The sequence below is a fragment of the Aspergillus welwitschiae genome (genome assembly GCF_003344945.1).
Source record: "Aspergillus welwitschiae strain CBS 139.54b unplaced genomic scaffold BDQ94scaffold_75, whole genome shotgun sequence".
Lineage (NCBI taxonomy): Eukaryota > Fungi > Ascomycota > Eurotiomycetes > Eurotiales > Aspergillaceae > Aspergillus > Aspergillus welwitschiae.
Window position 1 is genome coordinate 1 of NW_020798769.1, and position 24,397 is coordinate 24,397.

The 24,397-nt window shown below is 46.4% G+C and overlaps 10 protein-coding genes across 10 annotated transcripts; 5 read left to right on the plus strand and 5 right to left on the minus strand.

The window, feature by feature from the left end:
• Positions 1-79: 79 nt before the first annotated feature.
• BDQ94DRAFT_185614 (ankyrin repeat and protein kinase domain-containing protein) lies at positions 80-2,617 on the minus strand (the record flags this gene model as incomplete). Its single annotated transcript, XM_026774934.1, has 6 exons — positions 2,339-2,617; positions 2,005-2,231; positions 1,783-1,946; positions 1,572-1,711; positions 765-1,513; positions 80-701 (listed from the first exon to the last, which is right to left on the minus strand). Exons 1-6 carry the CDS (start codon positions 2,534-2,536, stop codon positions 80-82), a joined length of 2,100 nt encoding a protein of 699 aa, XP_026619997.1. The 5' UTR covers positions 2,537-2,617.
• Positions 2,618-2,652: 35 nt separating this feature from the next.
• BDQ94DRAFT_185618 (purine and uridine phosphorylase) lies at positions 2,653-6,236 on the minus strand. Its single transcript, XM_026774935.1, has 3 exons — positions 5,063-6,236; positions 4,381-4,995; positions 2,653-4,310 (listed from the first exon to the last, which is right to left on the minus strand). Exons 1-3 carry the CDS (start codon positions 6,030-6,032, stop codon positions 2,953-2,955), a joined length of 2,943 nt encoding a protein of 980 aa, XP_026619998.1. The 5' UTR covers positions 6,033-6,236; the 3' UTR covers positions 2,653-2,952.
• Positions 6,237-8,036: 1,800 nt separating this feature from the next.
• On the plus strand, positions 8,037-10,743 carry BDQ94DRAFT_154702 (Zn(II)2Cys6 transcription factor). Its single transcript, XM_026768338.1, has 7 exons — positions 8,037-8,238; positions 8,298-8,575; positions 8,633-8,943; positions 8,997-9,077; positions 9,139-9,743; positions 9,801-9,983; positions 10,046-10,743. Exons 1-7 carry the CDS (start codon positions 8,066-8,068, stop codon positions 10,455-10,457), a joined length of 2,043 nt encoding a protein of 680 aa, XP_026619999.1. The 5' UTR covers positions 8,037-8,065; the 3' UTR covers positions 10,458-10,743.
• Positions 10,744-12,276: 1,533 nt separating this feature from the next.
• On the plus strand, positions 12,277-12,881 carry BDQ94DRAFT_123400 (uncharacterized protein). The gene has a single exon (XM_026763814.1). The coding sequence runs from the start codon at positions 12,427-12,429 to the stop codon at positions 12,745-12,747; it is 321 nt and encodes a 106-aa protein (XP_026620000.1). The 5' UTR covers positions 12,277-12,426; the 3' UTR covers positions 12,748-12,881.
• A 1,766-nt stretch (positions 12,882-14,647) lies between these two features.
• On the minus strand, positions 14,648-16,906 carry BDQ94DRAFT_154709 (aminoglycoside phosphotransferase family protein). Its single transcript, XM_026768339.1, has 3 exons — positions 16,733-16,906; positions 16,037-16,665; positions 14,648-15,978 (listed from the first exon to the last, which is right to left on the minus strand). Exons 1-3 carry the CDS (start codon positions 16,837-16,839, stop codon positions 15,029-15,031), a joined length of 1,686 nt encoding a protein of 561 aa, XP_026620001.1. The 5' UTR covers positions 16,840-16,906; the 3' UTR covers positions 14,648-15,028.
• A 544-nt stretch (positions 16,907-17,450) lies between these two features.
• BDQ94DRAFT_154714 (uncharacterized protein) lies at positions 17,451-18,975 on the plus strand. The gene is made up of 6 exons (XM_026768340.1): positions 17,451-17,741; positions 17,789-17,869; positions 17,917-18,057; positions 18,114-18,591; positions 18,652-18,699; positions 18,755-18,975. Exons 1-4 carry the CDS (start codon positions 17,564-17,566, stop codon positions 18,362-18,364), a joined length of 651 nt encoding a protein of 216 aa, XP_026620002.1. The 5' UTR covers positions 17,451-17,563; the 3' UTR covers positions 18,365-18,591; positions 18,652-18,699; positions 18,755-18,975.
• Positions 18,976-19,462: 487 nt separating this feature from the next.
• On the minus strand, positions 19,463-20,126 carry BDQ94DRAFT_123505 (uncharacterized protein). The gene is made up of 2 exons (XM_026763816.1): positions 19,963-20,126; positions 19,463-19,914 (listed from the first exon to the last, which is right to left on the minus strand). The coding sequence occupies exon 2, from the start codon at positions 19,896-19,898 to the stop codon at positions 19,545-19,547; it is 354 nt and encodes a 117-aa protein (XP_026620003.1). The 5' UTR covers positions 19,899-19,914; positions 19,963-20,126; the 3' UTR covers positions 19,463-19,544.
• Positions 20,127-21,010: 884 nt separating this feature from the next.
• On the plus strand, positions 21,011-21,955 carry BDQ94DRAFT_154716 (uncharacterized protein). Its single transcript, XM_026768341.1, has 2 exons — positions 21,011-21,590; positions 21,639-21,955. Exons 1-2 carry the CDS (start codon positions 21,257-21,259, stop codon positions 21,848-21,850), a joined length of 546 nt encoding a protein of 181 aa, XP_026620004.1. The 5' UTR covers positions 21,011-21,256; the 3' UTR covers positions 21,851-21,955.
• Positions 21,956-22,682: 727 nt separating this feature from the next.
• Positions 22,683-23,391, plus strand: BDQ94DRAFT_176007 (uncharacterized protein; the record flags this gene model as incomplete). Its single annotated transcript, XM_026772601.1, has 2 exons — positions 22,683-22,928; positions 22,972-23,391. The coding sequence occupies 2 exons, from the start codon at positions 22,683-22,685 to the stop codon at positions 23,389-23,391; spliced, it is 666 nt and encodes a 221-aa protein (XP_026620005.1).
• BDQ94DRAFT_123513 (uncharacterized protein) lies at positions 23,255-24,285 on the minus strand. The gene is made up of 2 exons (XM_026763817.1): positions 23,530-24,285; positions 23,255-23,473 (listed from the first exon to the last, which is right to left on the minus strand). Exons 1-2 carry the CDS (start codon positions 24,155-24,157, stop codon positions 23,418-23,420), a joined length of 684 nt encoding a protein of 227 aa, XP_026620006.1. The 5' UTR covers positions 24,158-24,285; the 3' UTR covers positions 23,255-23,417.
• Positions 24,286-24,397: the final 112 nt, after the last annotated feature.

Genomic DNA, 24,397 nt, shown 5'->3' on the forward strand with positions numbered 1-24,397 from the left:
GTTTTCCTCGTCTCGTTTGAAGCTTTTTTACGATGTCACTCTTCGCTCAAATATATATTTATCCCAGTACATGTCCGAGCTAGCTAGATAACAAGGCAACCACATCATTGTATTTCTTGTTTCGAGCCCTTTCCAACGCCGTTTCCCTGCCTCTTCCTCCGCGTATCGTTGCATCAGCCTTGTGCAAAATCAAGCAACGCACCACCTCCGTAAAACCTCCTCCAGCCGCACCATAGAGGGCCGTTCGATTCTCGGTGTCTCTCGCATTGACGTTGGCGTTTTTGGACAAAAGCTCTCGGGCTGTTTCCTCTTTTCCAGCCCATGATGCCCATTGCAATGGTGTGCGGCGGTCTTTATCGCGGGCGTCTACCTCAGCCCCTTTGCCTAGAAGGAGGCGGACCATAGCTATATCTCCCCGCCAGGCAGAGATATGCAACGCTGTCTCCATGCGACTGCCTCTGGCAGAAGGATTGACACCTATCTCCATCAGCTTCCGAGCTAGGTTGAAGTAACCGTGCCGCGCCGACTCAGTCATCGCTCTTGCCATGTGGGATGAAGATACGCGATGATCCAGGGTCATGGAAGTCATAAGGCGGAAGGTAGACTCGAACTCCTCGCTCGCATGAGCCTCAAGCTGCTTGCGAAGCTCTTCTAGTTTGGCCTTCGCAAGCGTGCTTGATTTCTCAGCTCGTGCCCGGTCTCTAAGATTGTAAAGTCTATGTTAGTACCTGTTATAACAGCATGACCGAGGGGGTGATGATTACTCATTCGCTTCCATCCACACATAGAGCGCATTGCTCTGCGCCTTTGCAGCGAGAGCGCTAGGAAGCAACCCTTCTCTGTTTTTCTTCAGCGCACAGGTTGATAGCTCCTTTGCAGAGGGCCAATTATCGTCTTGTAAGGTCTGGAGGAGCAAATCGTCATCCCCCTGAAGGCAGACCAGGGCATGGAAAACCGTGCCCCCAGTTAGATCACCCGCACTTCCATCGAGGAATCCGCTACAGAGATTTTGATGGCACGATGTTAGGTGGGAACGACAGTACCTGTACGTTAGATTCATAATGAGCACGATCTCCTTGGGGCTGAAGCGGATCCGATGCTTGGCCATGATCGGCAGGTGCTTGTAAACAAAGCGGGCCACAACCATGGATGAAAGTTCGGAATCCGCATCGGTAGCCATTACCTGCCAGAAGCTCTCACTTCGTTGGTAGCTTTCGAGTGAACAGTCCGATTTCATCGCGACAGGTAGTAGCTGGAGAGCAGATGGCCTATCCTTCTCGCTTGGGCTAAGGCATTCGCCAACAATCAAAGACAACAACTCCGAAATGGGCGCGCGTTCCATTGGTCGCAAGCTATCAAGCTTGGAAATCCGAGCGATCAAGCCTCGCGGTTGGTCCTGGATAGGGATCTCGTACGTCAACATTATGTGCAGAACTGCTCCGACTGCCCATATGTCACTCATGGTGGACCATTTGGTGATGGTTCTCGATCGTTTCTCTTCTTCCGCAATTTCCTGAGTGGATCGTCAATATTTGTTTCTTCTAAACTATTGATCTCCATCCAATTCTTACCGGAGCCCAGTAGACCTTTGTTCCTGCCATCTGAGTCGATGGTGCTCTTCCGTTCTCTTCTAGTTTAAATGATGTACCAAAATCCCCAAGCTTTGCTATAGGTTCAACGGATCCGTCAAATTGCGACTGACTCAGGAGAACTGGTTCAGGACGTCAGCTCGCCGTCTTTTGTTTTCGGTAGAGGGAAATGTATTTATTCTCATGTACCTACTATTCCCAGGCTTGATGTCACGATGTAAAATAGCGTTCCATGACGATTCAAATCCACTGTAAATGACATCCCGACGACTTGCTTTAAGTCCAAAATGGCATCTTGCTAGAGCAGAGGCAAGACCCTCGAGAATGTGCCAAACAAATTCGTCTGGCATATGGGTCCTGTCCGAGATCCATCGTCAGTGCTGCTGCCAGTTTTATTGTTCTGCGTCACGCTTACCCTCCATCTTCTGCCTCACATAGGAGCTCTTGCAGGTCTCCATGGCGGCAAAATTCCGTGTATATCTCGATCCTTTTGTTGTCGATCTCGTGGTGCACGTATGATAAGATGTGTGGATGGTCCAGATACATGTAGCATTGGAGCTCCAAGTCTGTCGCCCGGAGGTGTCTCTTTCGGCTTTCCTCTCGCATGAACGAGTCAAGAGTGATCACCTTTCTTGCGTATTCCTTCGATTCCAGGGTAGTGTCAGTAGAATGGTCTAGTATTGCAATGCTGTTATCTTAGGGTTAGGGAAACTGACGCCTTGACAGGTCTCACACCTGACCTTATATACCACTCCATACGACCCTTTTCCCAAGATATCTTCTTCACCATCCTCGATGTCCCCGCAAAATATGTGGGGTTGACAAATCTCTTCGTTACGGCGGTAAACTACGATCGCTTTCGAGAGATCTTCGCCTGAGGAGTCTGTGTCTACTGTGTCATGTCCACTCCAGGTCATAGAATGGAGGAGATCGACTTGTTCTGACATTATGTCCGCTCGGGCCAGGTAGCTAGGCTGGGACTACGAACGAAAAAGCCTGCAAGAAACAAGTGGAACAACTGGGCTACTTCAGCATTCATACTATTATGATTAAGCTATATTCTGCGCTTATTATTAAATCTCTTGCTTTCGAATTTCCAGTGAAAGGCTGAGCTGATCACACTTGTCCACGTCATTTAGCTCTGTGAGGCTGTCAGGCTGCATTCCACTTTCACCGCCCAATATCTGTGGCGTGTCAGCCTGACTGGGACTGTTATGCAGCACTAAGTACCTGCCCGATCCCTGTTCGAGGATGCGGATTTGCACAGCCACATTATCCTCATCTACCGCTTTATTCATTTCATTCTATTGTTATTTTCCTATCTTTGTGGCTGTGGCAAACAATATCTTTCCTTCTTCTTAATCTATTGCCTACCCGACTTTCTCAATCTAGATCCTAGCCTCTGCAAATTCCGTGCTAATTTTTTCGTAAAATCATGTTCTGGACCCAGGGCCTTCTCATATCGAAACAACGCATCCTCGTAGATTCGCTTCGCCTTTCTGGACTTCCCGGATTTGATGCAAAGATCCCCTATGTTCACAACCACCGTCAGAGTTGCCGGGTCATTGAAATCTAGAGTCCTGTGAAGACTATTCACTGCCCGGCGAAACATCTGTTTGGCTTCCTTCCATTTACCTTGGTCAGTGTAAAGAGTCCCCAGATTGAGGACGATTTTGAGCGTCGAAGAGCTATTGTGGCCAAGAGCATTTTCAAATCCCGTCAATGCTCTGCGATACACCTCCTCTGCCTCCGCGAATTTTCTTTGATCGCTGTAGAGATTTCCCAGGTTCCCAAGAATTGCCAGAATGGACTCACTCCGCGGTCCTTGCGTCTCCTCAAATCCAGCCAGAGCACGCAAATATAGACTCTCTGCATGGTGGAATCTCTTCTGATTGCGATAAAGATTGGCGAGATTGTTGATGATTTGGAGTCGGGATGCCAGGGGGTAATTGAGCCCGGCCGAAGTTTCCAGCCGGGTCAGAGCAAGCTGGTACATTTGCTCGGCCTCGTTCGGCTTTCGTTGACTTTTGTATAGAAGCCCCAAGTTATGAAGGGCTTGGATCAGTGCCGGCTCCTGTGGTATTGAAGGGCTCTTTGAAAGGCAAGCCAGCATCCGGTTGGCGTGGGGGAGGACGCGCTGCTGCAAAACCCAGTGTTGCTTCTCACCGACCGAGGGCACGGCATGTCCGATTGCAGCAAGGGCGGTCATTCTAAGTTGCATACGCGTGGGCTGATCCAGTTCGCCCAGTAGTTCGTAGTGACACCAGTCGTGAACCACGGGGTGCACGGAGTAGCTGGAACATTGCGGATTTGACTCCACCAAAGAAAATGAAATCAGCAAATTGACGTTGGCGAGAAAGCTTGCTTCGTCTGAAACTATACTTTGGAACCACTGGGGAATTACACTGCAAATTGCAATATTTCCACTCCTTATCAGCTGGAACCAGACGTCTTGATTATCGAAGTAAGAAAGAAGCAGCAGTAAGTTCGCAGCCGCTGCATTTCTTTTGCGTACTTCGTCGTAGGAAATCTTCCATGTTGTCAAGAGGTTCCCGTTCGAGTATTCGAGGTGGGCTGTGGTCGTCTGTTGCATTCTTTTCCACGACTGTTCATAATGGCGCAGGTAATTCCGGAAGCTTATTCCGGTACCGTGAATGTAGGAGCCGGCCATTACGATAGCAAGGGGTAGGCACCCCAGTCGATTGACGAGGTCTTTTGCTTCTATAGAATATAAGCACTTCGCCGTTCCTGACATCCTATAATGAGAAAGGGATTCCAGAGAGGACCTTACCGTTGTTGACTGTTGGGGCGAATTTCTCACGTGCAATCTCATATCCCGAGCAGTTCACCAGAAGCTGCATCGCTTCTTCAGTGAGAAGTCGCCTGATCTGCTGGTAATTACCAAGTCGTGCCAGCTTCGCATGGCGGGTAGTGATCAAAATTGATCCATGGTCAGCCGGTGGGAAGGAGTCGCAAATATTTTCACCGTCATGATCCACATTGTCAAACACAAGTAGCCACTTGGAATTTTCATTCATGCTAAGCCAGCGGAGAGTATGGCTGGCCTTTTCCTCAATGCTTTCCTCCGCAAATTCATCTTTGAATCCTTGTATACCAGGCAGCCTCGACAGAATCGATACCATTGAATGAAGAACCGTTTCTCTGCTCTGCCCATTGACCCAAAGAACGGCTGTAAAGTCGTTCTTGTGACGTCGGGCAAATTCAACGGCCAGCTGTGTCTTTCCCATCCCCCCAAGTCCTTGAATGACCACTACCTTTCGCTGGTTTCGTTTTCCCGGCTGTAAACAATTCCACAACCGGAGTAAGTCTCCCCGACGACCAAGAAATCCATTCATGACTGGGATGCCTGTCAAGTCAAATGGAACCCGAAACGGCTCGTTTATACCTGAGATCGACGGTCAGCGTGATTGAATCAAACATACGAACATAAGCATTACTGATGACGAACTCACCTTCGTCAGACTTGGGAGCGCCCGGGATCACTGAGAGAAGCTCCTTCGCATAGGCCGCGGCGGTAGCCGCGGCGTATGGCTGCCATCTCTTGTTCTTGTGCGAATCGCAATAGTCGCATATCCCACGAACCACTAGACAGGGGAAATGATCCATCAACCCGGCGGCTTCCATTTCGAAGCATTTGACATCCAATTCTTCTGCCAGGCGATCTCGCGTTATTCCATGTTTCATCACCTGGTTTCCTGAGGCAATCAACCCGTAGTGAATCTTAGGATGTGTTGAAGCTCGGTCCTGTCGACCAATGAGTTTGCTTTGATCGCATCTCTCACACGTACTGCTCTCTTCGAAATGCTCATACTCTGCAGGGAAAAGCTGGTCGCATTGCGGACCAGGATATCTGAACTTGGCAGCTACACCAGGTTGCCTCGACTGCAAATTTGCCAGGATATCCGAAATTCTGCTTTCATGTCCTATATGACCGGCTTCCAATTTTGCTATGGCAGTCAACAATATCTGAGGAGGTTTATTGAGGCACGAGATTCGATGAAACCGGCCTTCTCGACCGGTTTTACCAAAGTCGTACTGGATCACTCCGCCTGAGGTCCCCGACGGTTTGCTGACGACCACATCCCCCAGCCGAATATCATCTTCCGTTGAAGAATTGTCGGATACAGGCACCCCTCCACCAATTCCGACCATTAACCTAATTCGGACAGACGGGAAGGAGGCGCGGAGTTGGCTCGCGACAACCGCTGCGGATATGGTACCATATACTCCGAATGGTAGACAGGCGATAACAACGTTGTGTTGGTGAATGGCCCCCACTATGTAAGTGTTTTGATCGGATTTGTCAACAGGTGGGACAGGATGCACCTCATCCAGCATCGCTTCCGCCGCGGCCATTTCCAAGGGAAGCGCACAGATCCATGCTACCGTGTAATCGCGGTGGTTGAGCTTTCTAGTACGCATTTACTCAGAAGAAGTAAGGATTCCCCCTCAACGAGAGAATGAAAGGGCAATAGTGATCGGGAGGGGGGTGGTCAGTGTCAGTGACATGCCTAGTATAGGCAACTGGGAGACTGGCAGATGATAAGCAAATATTTGCACCATGGTCTGTTTCGAGAAATGAGGCTGGTCAGCCTCAGCCTCACTAGCCTACCAATCAGGAATTGGAAAGGAGGCAGTACGGCTACTACTGCGCCGACTAGGCTACTAACTAGAGTACTTATGCAGCCATGGCTTAGCCTGGCTGGCGTAGTCCTAGCGCCGCTCCCGTTTCGACCGCAGCTCGCCCTATGACGACAGTGCCCAATCTTCACTTCATAGTGTTATCATGAAAATTCTAGCCTAAGTCACTCAAAAGCCAACTCAGTATAGATTTGTACCATTTAATAACATCCCCATTTTGATTTCAGGGCTTCACACATATTCTCATCAATGTCGGTGTAGCCGTTCTGTCTTTGCCTAGTGGCGTTGTCGATAGGCTGCTGATCGCAGTGCTGTTTCTGCCCGATATGTCCGCTTTGCTCAACTTGCATCAGCCTGAGTACACCCGACAAGTTCAGACACAAAACAAATTTGCGAGCACCGATTCCAACCCAATTTACTCTGAATCAGTTCATCTTATTAGTGATACTTCTTGTCCGAGCTATACCCGGGGGAGGGAAAAGATTAAATTCATACAGAGCAGAAATTATAACAATCACAATTGAACGTGGGTATTCCTGCATATATATCTTTGATGGCACCTCGACAGATTCTATAACAGCCAAATGAATTTAGGAGTTTTGTAGCTCTGCAGATTCACAAGGCAAGAGTCAAGTCAGATAACAGCATGTTATCAGCTGTATCACAGTTTGAGCGTGCTAAGATAAATTCCCATATCCAATCCTTTCCTTGTAGAGATAGTTATAGTAATTACAACCAAATAATCGCTATGGCTACATAATGCAGCCAAGCAAGACACTGCTACTGGCAGCGAATTATAAACACTGAATAGTTAGAGATTGTTTTCGCCCAGTGCCATGAGAAAAAGGGTATAGGAGATCTACGAAGCATTATTTTCATTCATTATTCTTTCCTCCTGCTGTCTCTGTCCAAGCTCACAAGAGATTTTGTAAGTAGTTAGTTTAATTGATTGTTTTTCTTTCGACCCCTTAGATTACTATACAAGAGGGTAAAGAACCTCTGGTTTTATAACTTAACGATAGAGCCATTACTTTTCTAATTTTCCGTGTGATGACATATGAACTGTAGTAGGAATAGTTATACAAAGCTACTAACCATGCTGAAAAAGTCAATTAGATAGTATAGACTCTGGCATGGTACGCGGCGCTTAAATTATAGAAGTGAAGATCTATATTGACACACACATAGTTCGTAATATTATTTCAGCATCTAGCCGATGTCAAATTTTCTTGACTGCATTGGTGTACATATATATACATATTCCTTATCGGCAGTACTAGTAGAACTGGATCTAAGACTATCATGTAAACGTGAGTTACAAGACCCCAACTAGCGTCTAATTTGATGGTTCCCTAGAGCTACCATGGCTAATTCCAGGATATCTCTAAGAAAGTACTAATAATACCAGCTCTACTAAGGCTATGCATAAGGCCATCTTCCGAGGCACCAGGGAATGTGTTACTTAAGTAGGGACGCAATCGAAGTGCGCCAGAATGAAACAGGTAGATGTTTCCTAACTATCTACGGCAGCTAGCGATAGTACAAACATGGGTAGCTGAAAAATCCGTTGGATTACAAGTGGAGTCCTAATAGTAAATGCCCCTGACATGACGTGCCGAGATTCCCGAGTCCCCCGGCCCATTTTCGGCATGCCGTGCTGTGCCCCACGACGGTAATTGTTTGTCCAATCGGAACGCGCGCAATTCCCACGCACTTCCGAGGTTAGTGTTTGTCTGACACATCATGATTCCTGCCCCAGTCACAGCTTCCTCGGATGATCGCAGACACCAGATCACTGACAAGCAGACGCTAGAATGCCCACCAGCCAACAGAAAGCAACTCCTAGGCGCCATCAGCGATCAACGATCGCTTGTGAGACCTGCAGAAATCGCAAAGTGAGATGCAGCCTCAACATTACCGGTGTTCCCTGCATCGGGTGTGCACAGGATAACACCCAATGTGTCGTGGATCCGAAAAGACAGGAAAGGTGGTCGCAAATTGATAACCCTACCATCGTAGCTCGGATATCAGACTGACCTTGTTTAGGCTTCGTCGCAATCGGACTTCTAAAGTACAGCATCTTCACACCCCTTCGAACAACGCCCTGCCGGGGGTGAGCCGCGCCACCCGGCCTCAGAATATTTCATCGCCTGCTTCTGACTATCCCCGAGAGACAATAAACCGCTACGAGACCGATCTTATATCGAGGAGGCAGACTCCTTTGCTGCTAAATGATGCAGAAAGTGAGGAGCAATACGGGCTCGAGATTGCCGCTGCTGCGTTGGGACAACCTCGAAGAGCAGGCGGAGTGCCTTTCTACTCCGGTAAGGGCTTAGCCTAAATGCAAATACCAGCTTAGTTGACACTAACCCCTTCTTTAGGAGCAGGAACTGGGCCAACATCTGCTTTGGAAATCTGCTTGTCTGACCAGTCGCTGTCAAAACATTTCCTCGTGCCGTCGAGCCCGGCTGTCCATCTCGCCGAAGAGGATAAGAAGTATCTCGAAAGCAAGGGTGTATTCACAATGCCAGGCCCCGCAACATGCGATAGTCTTTTGCGAGCCTACTTCCATCACGTACATCCGATCATGCCAATTCTTGAGCCAGACGTGATTCTCGAACACCACCGCACTGGCCGATTACCGGAAAACAACGTCTTGATCTTTTGGTGCATCTTCTTTGTGGCGTCGAACGTAAGCATCGCACTGGTAGCTGAGATTTCAGCTCAACTGATAACATTTGGTAGTTTATTCCTCCCCAGGTATACGAGCAGGAAGGGTACGGATCGCGCAAAGAGATGAAGGCCGCGATGTATGCTCGGGCAAACGTGAGTGCTTATCCGATAAAGCCGACTAGACTCTGGTTGCTAATAACCGGTCCACGACAAGTGCATGTACAATCACGGAGGAAAAATGGATAAGATAATTCTACTGCAAGCATCGTTGCTGATGGCATTTTGGCATTCCGAAGCAGATGAACACACACAACCATGGTACTGGATGGGCATTGCCATTAGCTTCTGCCAAATGCTAGGCCTCCATCGAGACCCAGATCTATCCACATACAATTCCTCGATCACGGATCGCCAGCGACACCTTTGGCGAAGATTATGGTGGTCCTGCTTTTCGCGCGATCGATGGTTGAGCCTGACCTTGGGCAGACCGTTGCGAATCAACCTCCACGATTGTGATACGCCAAAGCCATCCGTTGATGACTTTCTGAGCGATGTTGTAGGCCTGTCTCCGCAGATGACATCCTACCTACCAGAAAACCTGGAAGTATTGGCCAGCCATTGGGTTAAGTATCTGGAAATCAGTGCTATACTAGGCGATGTGATTAGCATGCACTACCAGGCGAGTAAGCCTAGGCCGTCGCTAAAAAATGTCAATGACATGGAGATCAAGATATCCCAATGCACTGTTCCAGAACAAGACGATCCGAGTTTATCTCGTGTTGCTATCTTCGGCATCTACCACCTCCAGTTGCACTACCAGTGAGAATCATCTTCCTGAACGAGACTGGGGAACCGACTGGATAATAACTTTTTTAGTGCACTTGCGGGATCATTCTATCGGCCGTTTATTACTACGTTACCGAAAGACCTCGACCCAGTTGACAAAGAAGGCTGGACACATCGTATGCGACTGAAGGCCGACGCAGCAGCTTCTCATACAAACACTGTCGTCGAAGCTATGGCCCAAGACGGCCTGCTTGAATTTTCAGGGCCCATGACGTAAGTACCATTCCACCCCCCTAGTGTCTAGCAATGCAATTACTGATGACTCTGTTCAATAGACCTCCCCTCCTAGTCCCAGCAATGCAAACCAACCTCCTCAACTGCAAGATTGGCAACTCCTTATCTAAACGACTTCGCTTCAACAAACTTAGTATGTGCATGATGGTGATGGAAGAACTTCAAAAGACATACACCGTTGCGTCCATATACCGCGCGATCTTCGCAAAGGCCATCCAGCTGCTCTTTCCGGAGAATACAGAGACTACTTTACCAGGATACCCTGATGCTGGCGCCGACCATAATCTAACCGATACCTCGCGATTGGAAGAAACTGGTGATGTTATGGGGACAGCGGAGATCGGGGCCATAAATGCGCCGGTTTATAATGATATTTCGGCGGATGCTTTCGTCGATCTGCTCATGGATGAAGCGTCTATATTCAATTTCTGGGATACGTGGACCCGAACTTGAGCCATTACTATGCAAAATGGACTAGTACAGTATGTATCTGGGATGCATTACGGACTTTCACTTCAAAGCAGATAGTCACTTATATCATCGCGGCCTAAATGCTACAAACTTTTCGAAGTCTATATCGATCCCATCTAAGTCCACCACCAAAGTTCACCATAAGGATAGACGACATTTCTCAACGTTGGTCAGCAATTAACCCCCCTACCCAAAAGAAAAAACAAACAAACAAAAAGAAGATGGAAAAAAGGAGAAGAATACATACAACAGAAGGGATTCGCTGGTGGTCACCCACCCAACTACTAACCTCCCGGCGTGTGGCTTAAACGCGGCCAATACCCGGGTGGGTGCAGCTTGCGGGAGCTAAGGGTGAGCGCTGCTTTACCGTTGCGCGACCGGGGTGACCTTAGGGTGAGTGTACAATAGTTGGGGTGAGCAAGCACCCGCTTCGCGCGAGCTCACCCACTGGCAAGACAATCGGCCCATAATCCTGAGGTAGTACCGTCCATCATTGGCTGCTAATTCTATTCTGAAACCCCGGGGCTCTTGGCTATGTACACAGCCACGTTTATCACTCTAGGCAGCCGTTATTTATTAATTACCTATGTTTAGACCATTGATGATGTGCGGTTTAGAGATGGCAGTTGATATGTAGAAGAATGTGTATACTTCGGACAAAATGGGAGCGAGCGGGCAGTGATAGCATAGCATGCAAGTAGTTCATTCAGTCTGACTTTCAGGAAAGTGCGATCCCTACCTATTTCCTCTCTCTTGTCCGGTTGGGCCGCTGATGACTAATGGTACACAGTTATTGGCATTCGACATCACGTGATTCGGGCCACGGGAACCTCAAAGCCTCAGAACGGATTTTCCAGAGTCTGTTCGAGAAAATTCGAACATATGGGAGACGAATAAGTCCATGATCAAAGACGAACTTCCGAAGAATCACTGGTCCTGGTGATAAGGAATTTTTCTTTGTGGGCTGATATTTGACCCAATATCCAATGGAGAGGATATGCCGCAGTCTGGGGTAATGTGAGGCTCCCGTGCTTCGGCCGGATTAAATGTTGTTCCGGTATGGGTTCGGGCTATCCCGCTCGTCGCTCTCTCGACTTCATAGCTTCTTTCAATACCCACAGTTGCTTGCAGCTCGTTCTGGTTCTTTACAACTCAGAGATCTTTAATATTTTAGTGGGGTCAGTGTGATAGGCTAGGCGGGTCATAAAGGCTTCTGCAGAACTGCTTAGGCTGCGCAGTCTTTCTACGCCATGGTCCTTAAGATCTAAGTTCGCCCCAACACATCTGGCGCCCTAGCAATCCTTTTTCTCACATAACCACACTAGCAAGAATGATCCGAAGGACACATAAGAAATCCCGAAATGGCTGCAATGAATGCAAGCGTCACCACATAAAGGTTCATCACTCGAAAACCCCTTATGTGCAGTCACTGACGTCACATGGTGCTATGAGAAAAGACACATATGTTCCAACTGTATCAGTTCTCAGCGAAACTAAGTTTATGAGGCCTGCGCCTCTTACACATGCCTCATGCAGAGTTAGCCGTGATACTACGACTGTATCGCCTGCCGTTGTATCGCCGACGGGAACCTCAACCGCCCAACAACCCAGTAACATCCCTGAAGACGCCCCAGTTAACATGCTCCACATCGAGCTTCTGCATAAACTTTATTTTGAAGCAATAAAAGAGTTAGACCGCCCAAAGTCTCTCTCAGGTGTCTCAATACATGACATTTTGCTAATCGCCATGATACACCCTATCTCATGAACGAGCTTTTATCTTTGAGTGCTTTACATCTCAGCATCGTCAGACTGGAGCAGTATGATTCTTACCGAGACCTTTCTACCAGTTACAAAACCATGCATTGAGCTCGTTCAATACATCATCAGACCAAATTAGAGATGAAAGTTACGTCCTGATCTTCTATTCGCTGGCTTTCTAGGCCTGCACATGCTTTGCGAAACGCTGGTCTGTCGAGGAAATGATTTTGAGAGCTTTATTAACCGATTTGTGCAGTACGTTGTAGTTCGCCATGGGGTGTGTACTGTCGCAGTCCAGGGGAGATGGCAATTTCTGCAACAAACAGCATTGAAACCGGTGTTAGAGCTTGGAGAAAGGATCCCTTCGCCGAATAAAACCTTGGGCCCGACTTGCCAAGTGCTGTTAGATCGTATCCAGGGCCTTGACCTGGATGAATCTACCACGAGGGTATGTCAACAGGCTGTGCAGGCCTCACAATCCATTATGAGTGTGTTGGACGTCCCGCCTTAGGAGCCAACAGTATCGATGCTCTCGTTGCATGGCCAGTGCTTGTTCCTCGCGAATATATTCAAATGGTTTTGGAGAGATAGGGAGAAGCTTTGGTTATCTTGGCGCATTACAGTGCCCTTGTTGATACCCACAAGAGCAACTGGGTGTTTTGTGATGGTGGCGAGTACCTGGTTAGCTCCATCAGTCAGTATCTCGGGCCGCAGTGGGCAGAATGGCTCTATTGGCCGCACCAGACCCTGATGCTGACAAATTATGTACAAGAGTAAATCTAGATGACATTGGAAGCATATGTGGCTCGTTTTATTACTATCAAGAAGTGTTGATAAGGTATTGATAAATCATTAGTTGCAATTCTTCGGATTTTGGTTTGGGCTTAGCAAAAATGGAGCCTCGTTGTCTGAGTAGGTATGAGCCAAAAAAAGTCCTGTGAAGTCTCGACGTGCGTCTTATAGACGCTGCAATTGCTCTCCTAATATTACTCCTCTGCTGCCTTCTTAACTTTTACTCAGCTAGGCCCATAAACCCCGGAATCACGACCCCGGTATCCAATAAGTAATGACGCCTGCCGAAGTGACATCTAACAAGGTTAAAGAGCCGAGGAACTGTGTGTGAAAGCGCTTGTTTTGGCACAATATGCGCGAATAAGGTAGCAAGTACAACCCTGCTTGTTGCGGCACTTTCTCATCGTTGCTAGTGCCATGATAGGAGCTCTCTAAGCAAACTTCTCCCGACTTTGCATGGCAGCAAACAAAATGCAGGTGAAGAGATGACCCAGGAAATCGAATCACGGCGAACCACCAAGGAGGAGCAAAAGCAGAAGATTAGAGCCCTGGAGTCCGGCATTCAACACAAGGCAGAAGAGCTCTTATCTACAGTCGCGTACCCTGTGATATGTCTATGGCTCCCATGTATTGAATCTAGAAGTGACTAATAATATAGACTTGACTGAAAATCCAGTCCTGCTGAGTGTAGTGCAAGCCATATATAATTTATCTTTATCTTCTTTAAGATGTGATTATTCTCTAATTGAGCCCTGTAGCTTTACAGATAGAGCTTACATTACCAAGATAACTACTGCAAGACAGGGGCTGGTGGCCTCCACCCAATGAGTTATAGCTCTGGCTCTACTTAGGACTGTTCCAGTGATTAGAGAAGAAGATTATTTGAACCAAAGATAGATGCAAGTTAAGACATGACTGATCTTAGCGATTACGATTGAATAACATGGATACTTTATTTTTCGTGACTCTTAACACTAGCACAAGATCGAAAGTTGGTTCTTTAACACCAGGAGATGTTGATGGGTGTGCTGAAATGTGTATGCAACATCTAAAGGAATGCCCCTCTGTTTCAGAGTTCCTGTCTCCATTGCCAGAAAGACTGGGTGTTGTATTCCACTGATAGTCTTCTTGAAAAGACATATAAATCCCTGAAATCCTTCCTAAATAATTCTAGAGGAGCTGGGTATAGGGAAAGTTGATGTCTTATTATAGCAACTCTATTAACATGAGATGATAAATTTAATGAACCTTGAAATATTATCTTACCTTACAATATCCGTTCTGCCTCTCAGATTTATATCTGCCCCAAGTTGACCGACGGAAAAAAAAAAAAAAAAAGAAATACAAGACGATTAAACCGTGGAACAACGTGGAGAAGATTCACTGCCAGGAACTAGCTACATTTAACACTGGCAATCGTCGCTGCGGGATATGCAGCATACAGAACATTAATTTTCTGCCTTCCAGCAGAGATGAGTTCAAAAACCATACCCAGACAGTTCACAGATTCAGACTATGTCCCTGATACATGTGTCCCTACCCTCCTGTACAATGATTGCAATTAGTAAATTGATGGTGATGTCATTATCACTAGTAATAATAACCTACTGTACTTCCAAGCGTGCATGTTTAGTCGACTACGTCGGTCTGTAGCGTCATACAGATGCGCTGGATCAGTCTTCCTGCACTTTTTCTTTTCTCTATCAATGCTTGAGTTCATCTCTTTATTCGACTCTGGTCCAGCAGTTGAGTATTCAACGGAAATGCCATGAAATGGCAAACATCATGCACTCATACAATAGTTTGTTCCCTCTCTATATTACGCTACACAGCAAGAAGTTCCTTCACGTGATCGGCATCATTTTCGTTCCTCCCGTTCAGCTCAGATGCCCAACCCTTCACCCTACGGCACTTCATGCAAGATAACCTGGTCTGCTCGGAAGTTGAGTGTCGACGAATTTATTGACAGTTGGTTCAATGAGCTACATGTCCTGGACTCTCTAGCCATCCTCATCATGATCATCGAAGGGAAAATGAGATTGCAACGCAGTCCGCTCTAGTTTTGTGTTGCAGTGCTCCGCTAAGCCTGCCTTAATCTGCCGTACGACGTCCTTCGATCGTCCTAACTGCTCATCATCGGGAACCCAGCCAAGAGCATCAATACCTATCAGATCTCTCATTTCCGATAGCTCTTCCATTATTTCTTGTTCTCGATCATGATCTTTCAAGATGCGTTGGATCTCATTTTCTGAGAATTGCACTGGACACATAACAGCACTTGGAGGTTCCATATCGTCGACATGCATAGGCCAATTTGTAGAAGCCTGAAATATAGCATATTCGAGGGACAATGAGTCACCTTCCCATGGCGCACTGGAACGTTTAAATAGTTTCGCACGCAGCATTAGATTCTCCTCCCTCAGTGCATCAAAGTGATCTGGCATTTGATTCATAGTCAGCGCAGCATAATAGAAATGGACGAGGCGTTTCCGTATAGACTCTTTAACTGTCGCCTGCTCGAACTTGTTCAGCTGATCAAAATTGTCTGGCATATTAACCTCTGGTTTTGCAAGTCGCTCCGACAAAGGATCACCCCAATTTTGAAAATAATCTGGTATACCGGCGCATAAACAAAGTGGCAAAACAACAGCATGTTGCCAGTCGATAATTCCCGATATATCGTTGGAGGAGTTAATTAAAATGTTATTCGGTGAAAAATCTGGGTGCCGAAGGGTAGGGCGAGAGAAGCGATGGTCTGAAGGAACTTCCAGATGAGGTGTCAACCTTAAAAATTCCAGGAGGAGTTGTATGTGTGTTGCCGGCTGTGCTTCCTTGAACTCGTATAGCTGGCGCAAATATCGTTCAACATGAAGGCGAGATCTGCCGAACTGTTTACAAAATTCAAGTTCACGTTTTGCAGGAGCCTCAAAGGCTGAGCGAAAATCAATCCCTAAATCTATTGTCAATACATCTGGACCGTTCGTGCAGAGCAAAGGTGATTAACATACACGGGCCACGATCAATTTCCAAGCGTGCTCTTTCTTTGTACCACCATTCATGCTGCGCTGTTGGGCCAACCACAATTTCGCTAGGGCCGCGCGGGTTATCTTGCACAGCTAGGGGTATTGCACGTTGCAATTGCGTTAAGTCTTTGCGATAATATAAACTCCCGCTAGCCGGGAAGCGGATACTCATGAACTGCTTTTCCAAGTCGACTATTTGCTTCATAATCTTTACCCTGGCTTTATTATTCATTGTAAACCATTGAGTGCTCAATGGCACGCCTTCAAGTTTTTCCATCAGAATATATTCTGTACCGACAGGGTTCGCACGGTTGGGGGCATAAGTGAGAACCTTGGGGACAGGGATGCCTTTGGAGTGAAGGAGGTCAAGTGTCGCGGCTTCACTAGCCACAGCATAATGTTCTGGAACGGTGATTCTATACGGTATCCTAGCAATCACTGCATAACCATCTTTGAAAGTAGCCTGAAGAATCCGATTGAATCCCCCTTCTGCGATCTTAGAAAATGAAGCTAGGTCATCGACATTTCGACTGACAGCATTGCAGATAGCATTCAAGAGCGCATCGACATCGAATGGTACATATCGTTCACTCCGACGAAGTTCTTCATTAAATCTAAGGCACCGTAGATTTCAGTAAAACGCAATCGCCAGACTAACTTAAATAAGAAGCAGGTGCATACAAGAACCGACCCGACGTGTATTCAAACAGATTGCGACTGCTGCTAGAGCTCATGTTCCTCCTCAGTAACCTAGGAATTCGGTATAAGGATTTGGAGAAAAGATTCATAGTCCGCCAGGAAACAAAATTGAAAATGTGGGTGCTGTAGAGACACTTCTACCTGTCAACGAATGGGTAGAGGCGATGATAATTAATAGTGAACCAAGGGGAAGGTCGCGTCTTAGAAGATTGCGCTCGTGACTTGGCCAATTAGTCATTATTCAAACAACATTTATGATTGGCTGAGTTGCGACCTTGCCACGTCAACATGCTCTGTAACTCTAACGATGAAAACCGTTCTCACGAATACCACTGTTTCTAACCAAACAGCCACGTGTCTGCTGTTCAAGTGTGAAACTCTAAATGCGGGGTAAAAATAATCAGCTCTCAATCAAGCCTGTTTGGCATTCAAAAACAGAGTTGTGCTCGCTATCTTCTTTCGTACTCCAGCTCCCTAATTCTATTATTCACATACATCTGCTTCGAAACCAATCCACACCACGCGCACGCCATGATTGAAAACGTCTTCGACAGACTTGAAGAATTTCACGAAAGTCTTCTGCAACTCGAAGATTTCGAAGAAGAAATCGGCACTGCACTGCAAAACAGACTTAACATGCTTGCAGACGAGGTACCCATGCTAATCAGCCTTGCTTCTGTTTCCAAGCTTGTTAAGCATGAACGGGATTTACCAGTCCGGCGAATCACGTACAATGTCAAAAAGCTTTCGGGAGATTGTACGCCAAGATGGAACAAGTTATTGAAACTAAACTGCGACACGCAATTATTTCTAATGCTCTCTTTCAATGGCCTTTCTTCTTTCCCAGACAAAGAGTTTAATTGGCTTGTGGAAAATACTCAAGAATATCTAAGGAGACGAGCTTTTCTTTCGAACTGGATCCTGCGTGACTCCATTCGAAGAACCGTAGTAAAACTGCCACTAAATGCGAGCACGCGGCCGTTCCTTCGAAGTTCGTCCCATTAATAACTGTTTTAGCGAGAGCTAATTTCTAGATAGAATACCACAACGCAGAAATTGATCTGTGCGAACCAGGAATCTCACCTGAAACAGAGCATACATGCAGTTCCGAAGCAAGCAGTAAGTTCGTTTGTGTATCACTTGTTGTACTGGACTGACAGACGCAGATTACATATATCCTCAGAATAATGATACGACACCCAAAAACTATGGACAGAAACGTATGCGGCAATATACAGAAGATGAGGGAGATGTACGAGATAATCAGATGGTAGCAAAGTTGACAGAGCCGTCTAATGGAAAGAGGGGTAAGAAGAATGATATGGTCAAAATGCGAAGTCAATGCTAACAATAAAATAAATAGAAGTGAAATACATGTTCACGAATGCTCCTGTCGACAGTATCTTAGCCCTGCCAGAACAATTTAAACGGGCCATTCAGAACAGCAGTCTCTGGAAATGGGAAAGAAGCCGACAATTAAGTACGACAGGATGCTTGGCTGTGATGTTCCCCAAAGACGATTCACAGGATGTTTCATTCACATTCTGGTGTGGCCATGATGATGGGTATTTCCTGAATGATCTCTTCAAGGTCCAATGCGCGCTCTCCTCCTAAAGTTTAAAAAAGACCACAGCGCCTCGAACATAGCATGTGTATTTTGGTGGTATTTCGAAGTCTTCGAATTCTGTCAAGTTTTCTTTGAAGACGAGCTGGTCACTTGTTTCTTTGTTGATAATCGAAAGATATGCGCCTTTGAAGGATATTACCTTCCTTTTATCGTCGGGTGGAAAACGATGGCTGGGGATTTCCTCTTCATATCCAGAAAGAGCCCTCTCCCCTCTCTGAGATGCAAAAAACAATTAGCTTGTCTCCGACGTCAACATGATAAGAGGGGTTCCAACCTCCATGGCCAGTAATAAATATCTGCCCTGTAAATTGGCTGGTATTCACTAACCAAGCGCCAAAGATGAGAATTAAGCAGGCTATAACGGATAATGTGCTCACCGTTTTGCCAAATATACGCCTTCCGAAGACTTGGGTCCAAGAAGGGTGAATGTAAATTGCGAAAGAAACGTTGGTACAGAAACCGTGAAAAAGATGTATGGCAAGCGAAAGATCGGGGTGTACTTATATTCGGATCAGGGCACTTGAGAGCTGAATGCGACTGTTACCCTTATATAGGGAGTCTTCAATATCATAAACCATAGCACCGTCGTTGGCATTTGATGACTTCGAGGCCGGAAATGGAGGGGCATTGGAAAATTCGTTGGGCACGCACGTATTTGAGTCATGTGATCTTTCCGGACAAGGTGGGGAATAATCAAGAACTTGAACATCCTCCCTCATTTAAAAATCCTAATTATTAACACGTACCCGTCGAAGTCTCTAGTACTTGTAGGTTGAATGATAATACATATCGAATGCCTAGTTGTTCCGCCTACGATTTCTTCTCCTCGAGCCTGGAAGAGCTGAAAGAGCAGTGGAAAGGTCCGCAGACCGGACATCATCATTTCCGAACTCGCATTCGCGAATTTGGATAAGGCAGGGTCTAACGACTAGATACTAGATTATAGTATAGTGCCTTTCGTCGATCTCTTTGCAGAGTGATTAATTTTAAAACCTAAACTTTGCCTAACGCTTACTATTTACGACTCATCTTCATATCAGAAACACGACAATTCTCGATGCCTCAGGTTCACGCAGCCAATTGAGTAAAATAACAGCAACAAAGACCGCACATAGATTTGGTAACTTGGTGGTTTCTGGAATCCAGTGATAGAAGTATGGAATCAAATCAGTCGATTTCTTTATCAACCGCATCAAGAGCCGCCTGAACATCCTCTTTAGTCCCGCCATCAGGCACCTTGATAGTAGCCACGTTGCCATGGGTCCCTTCTTTATGTTTCTGTCTCCACTGTTTCCAAGAAGTTGGTATCTTGTTTCCAGAATTCACCTGCACTTGGAATCGATGGAACTTCATTTCGTCTTCTTCGATAGTACCAGCGTAGTCAAATCGCACTCCCAACTTTTCCAATTCAGGCGTCGTTTTGGGGAAGGCGGTTTTATGGACGGGAACAGTTGGTCTTATAAGCTTTTTATAGCCATCTTGCAAGAGGATGTCTTTGACTTTCTTCCATTTGTTTGGCATGGCGAAGGGATGGAACCTTAGTCAATTAGTTTCAAGCACCGTACACGAAGGATGAGAATAGTACCGTTTATTGAAACGCTCTGCTATGTCCTGGGAAGTTTGGAAAGATGTTTGCTTAGAGAAACAAAGATAAACAATGACCACTGGGATTCTTGACCATTATATACACGGCCATTGATTACAGTTATGTCTCTTCCCTTCTAAAAACCAGAAGTGCGTCTTTTCGACCTTACTCTTAAAGTTTACAAGGTTCAGTACTCAGCAGAATTCAGACAATGATAAGCACGAAACGGCTGACACGTGGGCGTTGGATCCCAAACCGTCGCCAATCAAGTATGACGGGTTTATCGTGATGTGTGTGCCTACGTGTAATGGGAGGTAATTGTTTTTGTCTCTCGGAATCAACCACTAGCTATGCAAGTCTACGCGATTCGTGATTCGTGATTAGTGTATCGTAAGATGACCCAAGATGACTCCCAAAAAGCCCGAATCAGACGGATTCTTCCATAGATACGTCCTTATGAAGTGGTAGTCCCTACTCAGGTTGCATGGTTATCGGTGTGAAACAAGAGAAAACGCAATAACGTAACTCCCGCACCGGCCACCCGCCCGCGCCGGCCACCCAGTACACCGCCCAACGCTTTTCTACATGCAACCACTCTTCCTATCAAAGGTTGTGAATTAGAATGAGTAGTACAATGATTCTAGGGCGGTCTGCTAGGGGTGGCCGGTGCGGCCGGGAGTTACGTTACAATAAACAAGCTTTGTCAGTAAGCCTAAATCGCGTAAAAACATGTTCCAGATAGTTCCAGATAGCCAGTAAATGTTTTTATTACTTGGTTCATTTCAAGAAAAGCCGATGATTTGGCTGTCAACGGAAGCGGGGCTACAGAGGAGCAACTCAACGAACACCGACACGTGGATGTTCAGTAACGAAAAATCTTGCCAATAGTGTAAAACAATGAACGCAACCTAATAAGCTTTTTGACTCAAATGTGCATAGTCTTACGTTGATTCCGAACGATCCGCACGTGGACGCTCAGAACCATATACCTTGGCCCAGGAGTCTTCTCGCCTACTGCTATCTTAACATCACTTACTCTGGGATCTAGGGTCAAACTCTTAGACCGAGATGATAATTTGAATACTTACTACACGTTCTTCGGTCACAGATATTTCGGTCTTGTAATGCTTCTGTTTTAATACCTTTTGGTTCCTCTCTTTTCTTCTCCCAGATTACCTCTTCCTATAGCACCAAATGACTTGTTTTGGTATAGCTGGGCATGCAATAATCCCACGGTGGCTTAAAAACCTCTACACAAGCGCGTGCGATTTAGACGATTCGACGGACTGGGACTATGGCCCAGGTTATGACCACAGACGGGAATGTACTAGCTTCGCATGACCCGCGAAGTGAGCGAAATGACAGCAGGATATACCTGGATACAGAGCCTACACCTTGTGGAGAATATCGACTAAATTCGCCTGGTTGGACTGATAATAAGACGCTACAAATCCCAAACCCACCAAATTCTCCGCAGACTCCTGATTCCGCGTATCTTGCATGTGCTCCGGCTATGCCTCAAACGCCAGTGCTACTGGAGATACGTAAGGATCAGCCGCTACCAAGGGCACTTTTCAGCAGGTTGAAATCTAAGAGAATGGGGGATACCAGACCCCCGTCCACAAGAAGTAAGTACTTCTTGGCTATGTTGAAAACCTATTAACATGAATTCAAAGGTACGTCTCGCGAGCAGGGACCCTGGGATTTACTTGTTGTTGATGAGGCGATGCTGGTCCTGGACATGTTCCAGTCATGCAAATATGAAGGCGTACTTTTTGGCAACTCCATAGAGCCATCTCTCATAATTCGTATTGAAGGTAGGGGCAGATCTTGTTGCCACAGGATGAATGGGCCGATATTCGTAAACACGGATTCTTTTTGGAATTGAGAATCACCGGCTGATAGTGCTCATGAATTTATGTACACCCTAGCATCCCAGTCAGGCTTCGTCTAGTCGTTTCGCGACCTGTAATAAGAGCTGCTTGTCCAAATCAAAAAGCTAATGTAGATTTTCCTGCGATACGGTCAGGGATTTACCTATACTACATATCCTTCTCTAACATTATACTAGTATATAACCATAATTGGCGTGAAGAGGGAGCCGGACGGCCTCGTGGTCGTCTACGTTTGTGGTTGGTTCAGGGACCGCCTCTCCTGGAGCGACTTCAAGGGAATTGGGCAACCAGCAATAGCTGCAGTTGCACATGCTTGTTGGGATTTCGGAGACTTGGATAATATCGCTGATCCGATCAAGGAAGGAAGACTCAGCGAGCTAGAGCTGGCTAGGGCCTGTGAAATGGCATAAGTCAATCCTGTTAAATCAGCTATATTTTAGGAGAGCCAATGAGCACAATGCCCCGAATCAGCTACACATACATTATGCACATTCTCTTGTCATACATACATTAGTCCAGCATGAGTTACCCATCATGGCAATTGGGCGATGTATCTCGAACACCTGGCATGTCGTATCTCTGACAATCAGTGTAATCATTCATCTGTGCCTTCGCCTACTTTGTAATGTAGTCCTTTGCTGCACTTGCGTAAAATTTCACTTTTAAATAAAGAATGAACGCATTTCCATGTCTTTATACCCATGTGATCTTCTTCATAAGTGCAGCCAGCTTCCACCTGCGTTCATTTTTATATCGCATGTAAGATACTGAGAACTAGTTGGTTACGTTGTCACGCCCTTTATTAGTCATCACACTATCGTTGGAATGGCTATGGAGAGCGGTTACCCGGAAGGGAACTTGTCCATGGGGACACAGCTCATCCCACAAGACTTCGCTCGCCACATAATGCAACAGCTTGGCTATTTGTGTGTAGGAGATGAAGCACCATCACCTGAAAACATATCGGAAGTAGAAAAGGTGTATGAAGAAAGCCAACGGTGTTCCACTCCCATGTTTGATTACTGCAAAGGAGGGGATGAGTGCAAAGCATTTCTGATGTCAGACCGTCAGGTACGTCTCCCAAATTTTGATTAGGCTGGACTAAGAATGGTAGTGGTTTCGCAACATTCTTGAGCAACGATTTGGCATAGCATTCAAGCATATCATCAAGCAGGGGCCTGCAATTATCGACTTCAAAGACAACGAGGAGGCTGAGCACATGATGAGAGCACATCCGTCACGTGACGCTATATCCGTATTCCGTCCGCTGAAGAAGCCCGCAAAGTGGGATAATGGGTTGTTCAAACTCTATACCTTGTCTCATCACCAAACGGATCAAGAATTTGAGAAAAGCGAAGGAAAAGATGCGCACGAAGTTGTTGTCGATCCGGAACAATGTCTATTCGTAGAGGGAGGACTCTATGTACGTCTTTCGCCGAAGGGAAGTACTCGAATGGTCTGGCAAGGATTTTCGGTGCATCCAATGCTGGAAGATATCGAGAATCCCAAAGGACTCCCATTCATGAAGATATAGAGAAGATATGGATGCGCACTATGTGGCTACCGTGGAATCGTCAATGCTTGGAGAAGATGTGGTGGGGTTTCGGATACCGTGTCTAAATCAATCAACATCGTTAGAACAAATCACAGAGTTCTCACGGGACGTCCAAACCAATTAATTGCTGGTATCGAAGAGTGTAGATCCAATATATTTCCGAGATGGAAGTAGCGAAAGCCAGTATTCGTGGATAGTGTCCATCTCTCAACAGGTCAATCGATATTGTGACCTGATGTTCGGGGAAGAGTGGGAACTTGGGCAGCGAAAACATAAGGGCGAGTGAGATTCCTGGCATCCCAACCTCCTTCTCAATCCGACGAATCTTTTGGCCACAGCTGATCCAATTCTTAGCTCGAGGGGGGAGATCGTTTTCACGTATAAATTGTTGGCAATAACCATGCCTCTTTGGACGGCCGGACGGAAAGCTGATCGCAGGCGATCCTTCAAAAAATTGTAACCATGTCTCGTACCTAGTAGCAAGGTAGATGACTGTAAGGAGCCGCATAAAGAGGATCCTTGCAGGCAGACTGCGTCCTTCGCCGCCGCTTTCTTCGCCGCCGCTTCCTTCTAGGAGGTACCTAATTCTGCAGTTTGTGTCACCACGTACCTGAGTAATAGTTTGTAACTCGGCTGTCTGGTCATTTTCCAAAAATTCCTGAAGCTCGTTTAATTTCCCATGATTGAAGTCTAACAATTCTGGGGCAGATATTGAACGAACAGCGTTAGATTGTCTCACCATCATACTGGATAGGGGAAGATATGCGGAATGAGGTGGCTGCGAAAGGAGTCACCTGAGTTCAGTGGATCAATGGAGAAACCGCGACTTAGAGGACGGACGAATACAGAGAGTTGTGAAATCGAACGGCTGTCTCCGGCTAAGAAAAGTACCCATGTGAGGAGTCTGAACTTAGTTATCATGTTCTTGGTATTTGTTATTGGATGCCCGCCCTACTATTCCGGAACCGGCAAGGTTTGCCTACAC

Coding starts and splice junctions, on each gene's coding strand:
- BDQ94DRAFT_154714 (XM_026768340.1), top strand. CDS start 17,564: ATGCTCTCTTTCAATGGCCTTTCTTCTTTCCCAGACAAAGAGTTTAAT. Junction 17,742..17,788: donor CACGCGGCCGTTCCTTCGAA/GTTCGTCCCATT, acceptor ATTTCTAGATAG/AATACCACAACGCAGAAATT. Junction 18,058..18,113: donor GCCGTCTAATGGAAAGAGGG/GTAAGAAGAATG, acceptor TAAAATAAATAG/AAGTGAAATACATGTTCACG.
- BDQ94DRAFT_185618 (XM_026774935.1), bottom strand. CDS start 6,032: ATGCGTACTAGAAAGCTCAACCACCGCGATTACACGGTAGCATGGATC. Junction 4,996..5,062: donor CGCTCCCAAGTCTGACGAAG/GTGAGTTCGTCA, acceptor CGTCGATCTCAG/GTATAAACGAGCCGTTTCGG. Junction 4,311..4,380: donor CGCCCCAACAGTCAACAACG/GTAAGGTCCTCT, acceptor TATATTCTATAG/AAGCAAAAGACCTCGTCAAT.
- BDQ94DRAFT_123400 (XM_026763814.1), top strand. CDS start 12,427: ATGCTTTGCGAAACGCTGGTCTGTCGAGGAAATGATTTTGAGAGCTTT.
- BDQ94DRAFT_123513 (XM_026763817.1), bottom strand. CDS start 24,157: ATGATGGTGAGACAATCTAACGCTGTTCGTTCAATATCTGCCCCAGAA. Junction 23,474..23,529: donor TCGATACCAGCAATTAATTG/GTTTGGACGTCC, acceptor TGATTGATTTAG/ACACGGTATCCGAAACCCCA.
- BDQ94DRAFT_154716 (XM_026768341.1), top strand. CDS start 21,257: ATGGCCCAGGTTATGACCACAGACGGGAATGTACTAGCTTCGCATGAC. Junction 21,591..21,638: donor CAGACCCCCGTCCACAAGAA/GTAAGTACTTCT, acceptor ATGAATTCAAAG/GTACGTCTCGCGAGCAGGGA.
- BDQ94DRAFT_154709 (XM_026768339.1), bottom strand. CDS start 16,839: ATGAATCTTTTCTCCAAATCCTTATACCGAATTCCTAGGTTACTGAGG. Junction 16,666..16,732: donor TACACGTCGGGTCGGTTCTT/GTATGCACCTGC, acceptor ACGGTGCCTTAG/ATTTAATGAAGAACTTCGTC. Junction 15,979..16,036: donor GGAAATTGATCGTGGCCCGT/GTATGTTAATCA, acceptor CAATAGATTTAG/GGATTGATTTTCGCTCAGCC.
- BDQ94DRAFT_123505 (XM_026763816.1), bottom strand. CDS start 19,898: ATGCCAAACAAATGGAAGAAAGTCAAAGACATCCTCTTGCAAGATGGC.
- BDQ94DRAFT_154702 (XM_026768338.1), top strand. CDS start 8,066: ATGCCCACCAGCCAACAGAAAGCAACTCCTAGGCGCCATCAGCGATCA. Junction 8,239..8,297: donor GATCCGAAAAGACAGGAAAG/GTGGTCGCAAAT, acceptor GACCTTGTTTAG/GCTTCGTCGCAATCGGACTT. Junction 9,078..9,138: donor CGATGTATGCTCGGGCAAAC/GTGAGTGCTTAT, acceptor GTCCACGACAAG/TGCATGTACAATCACGGAGG.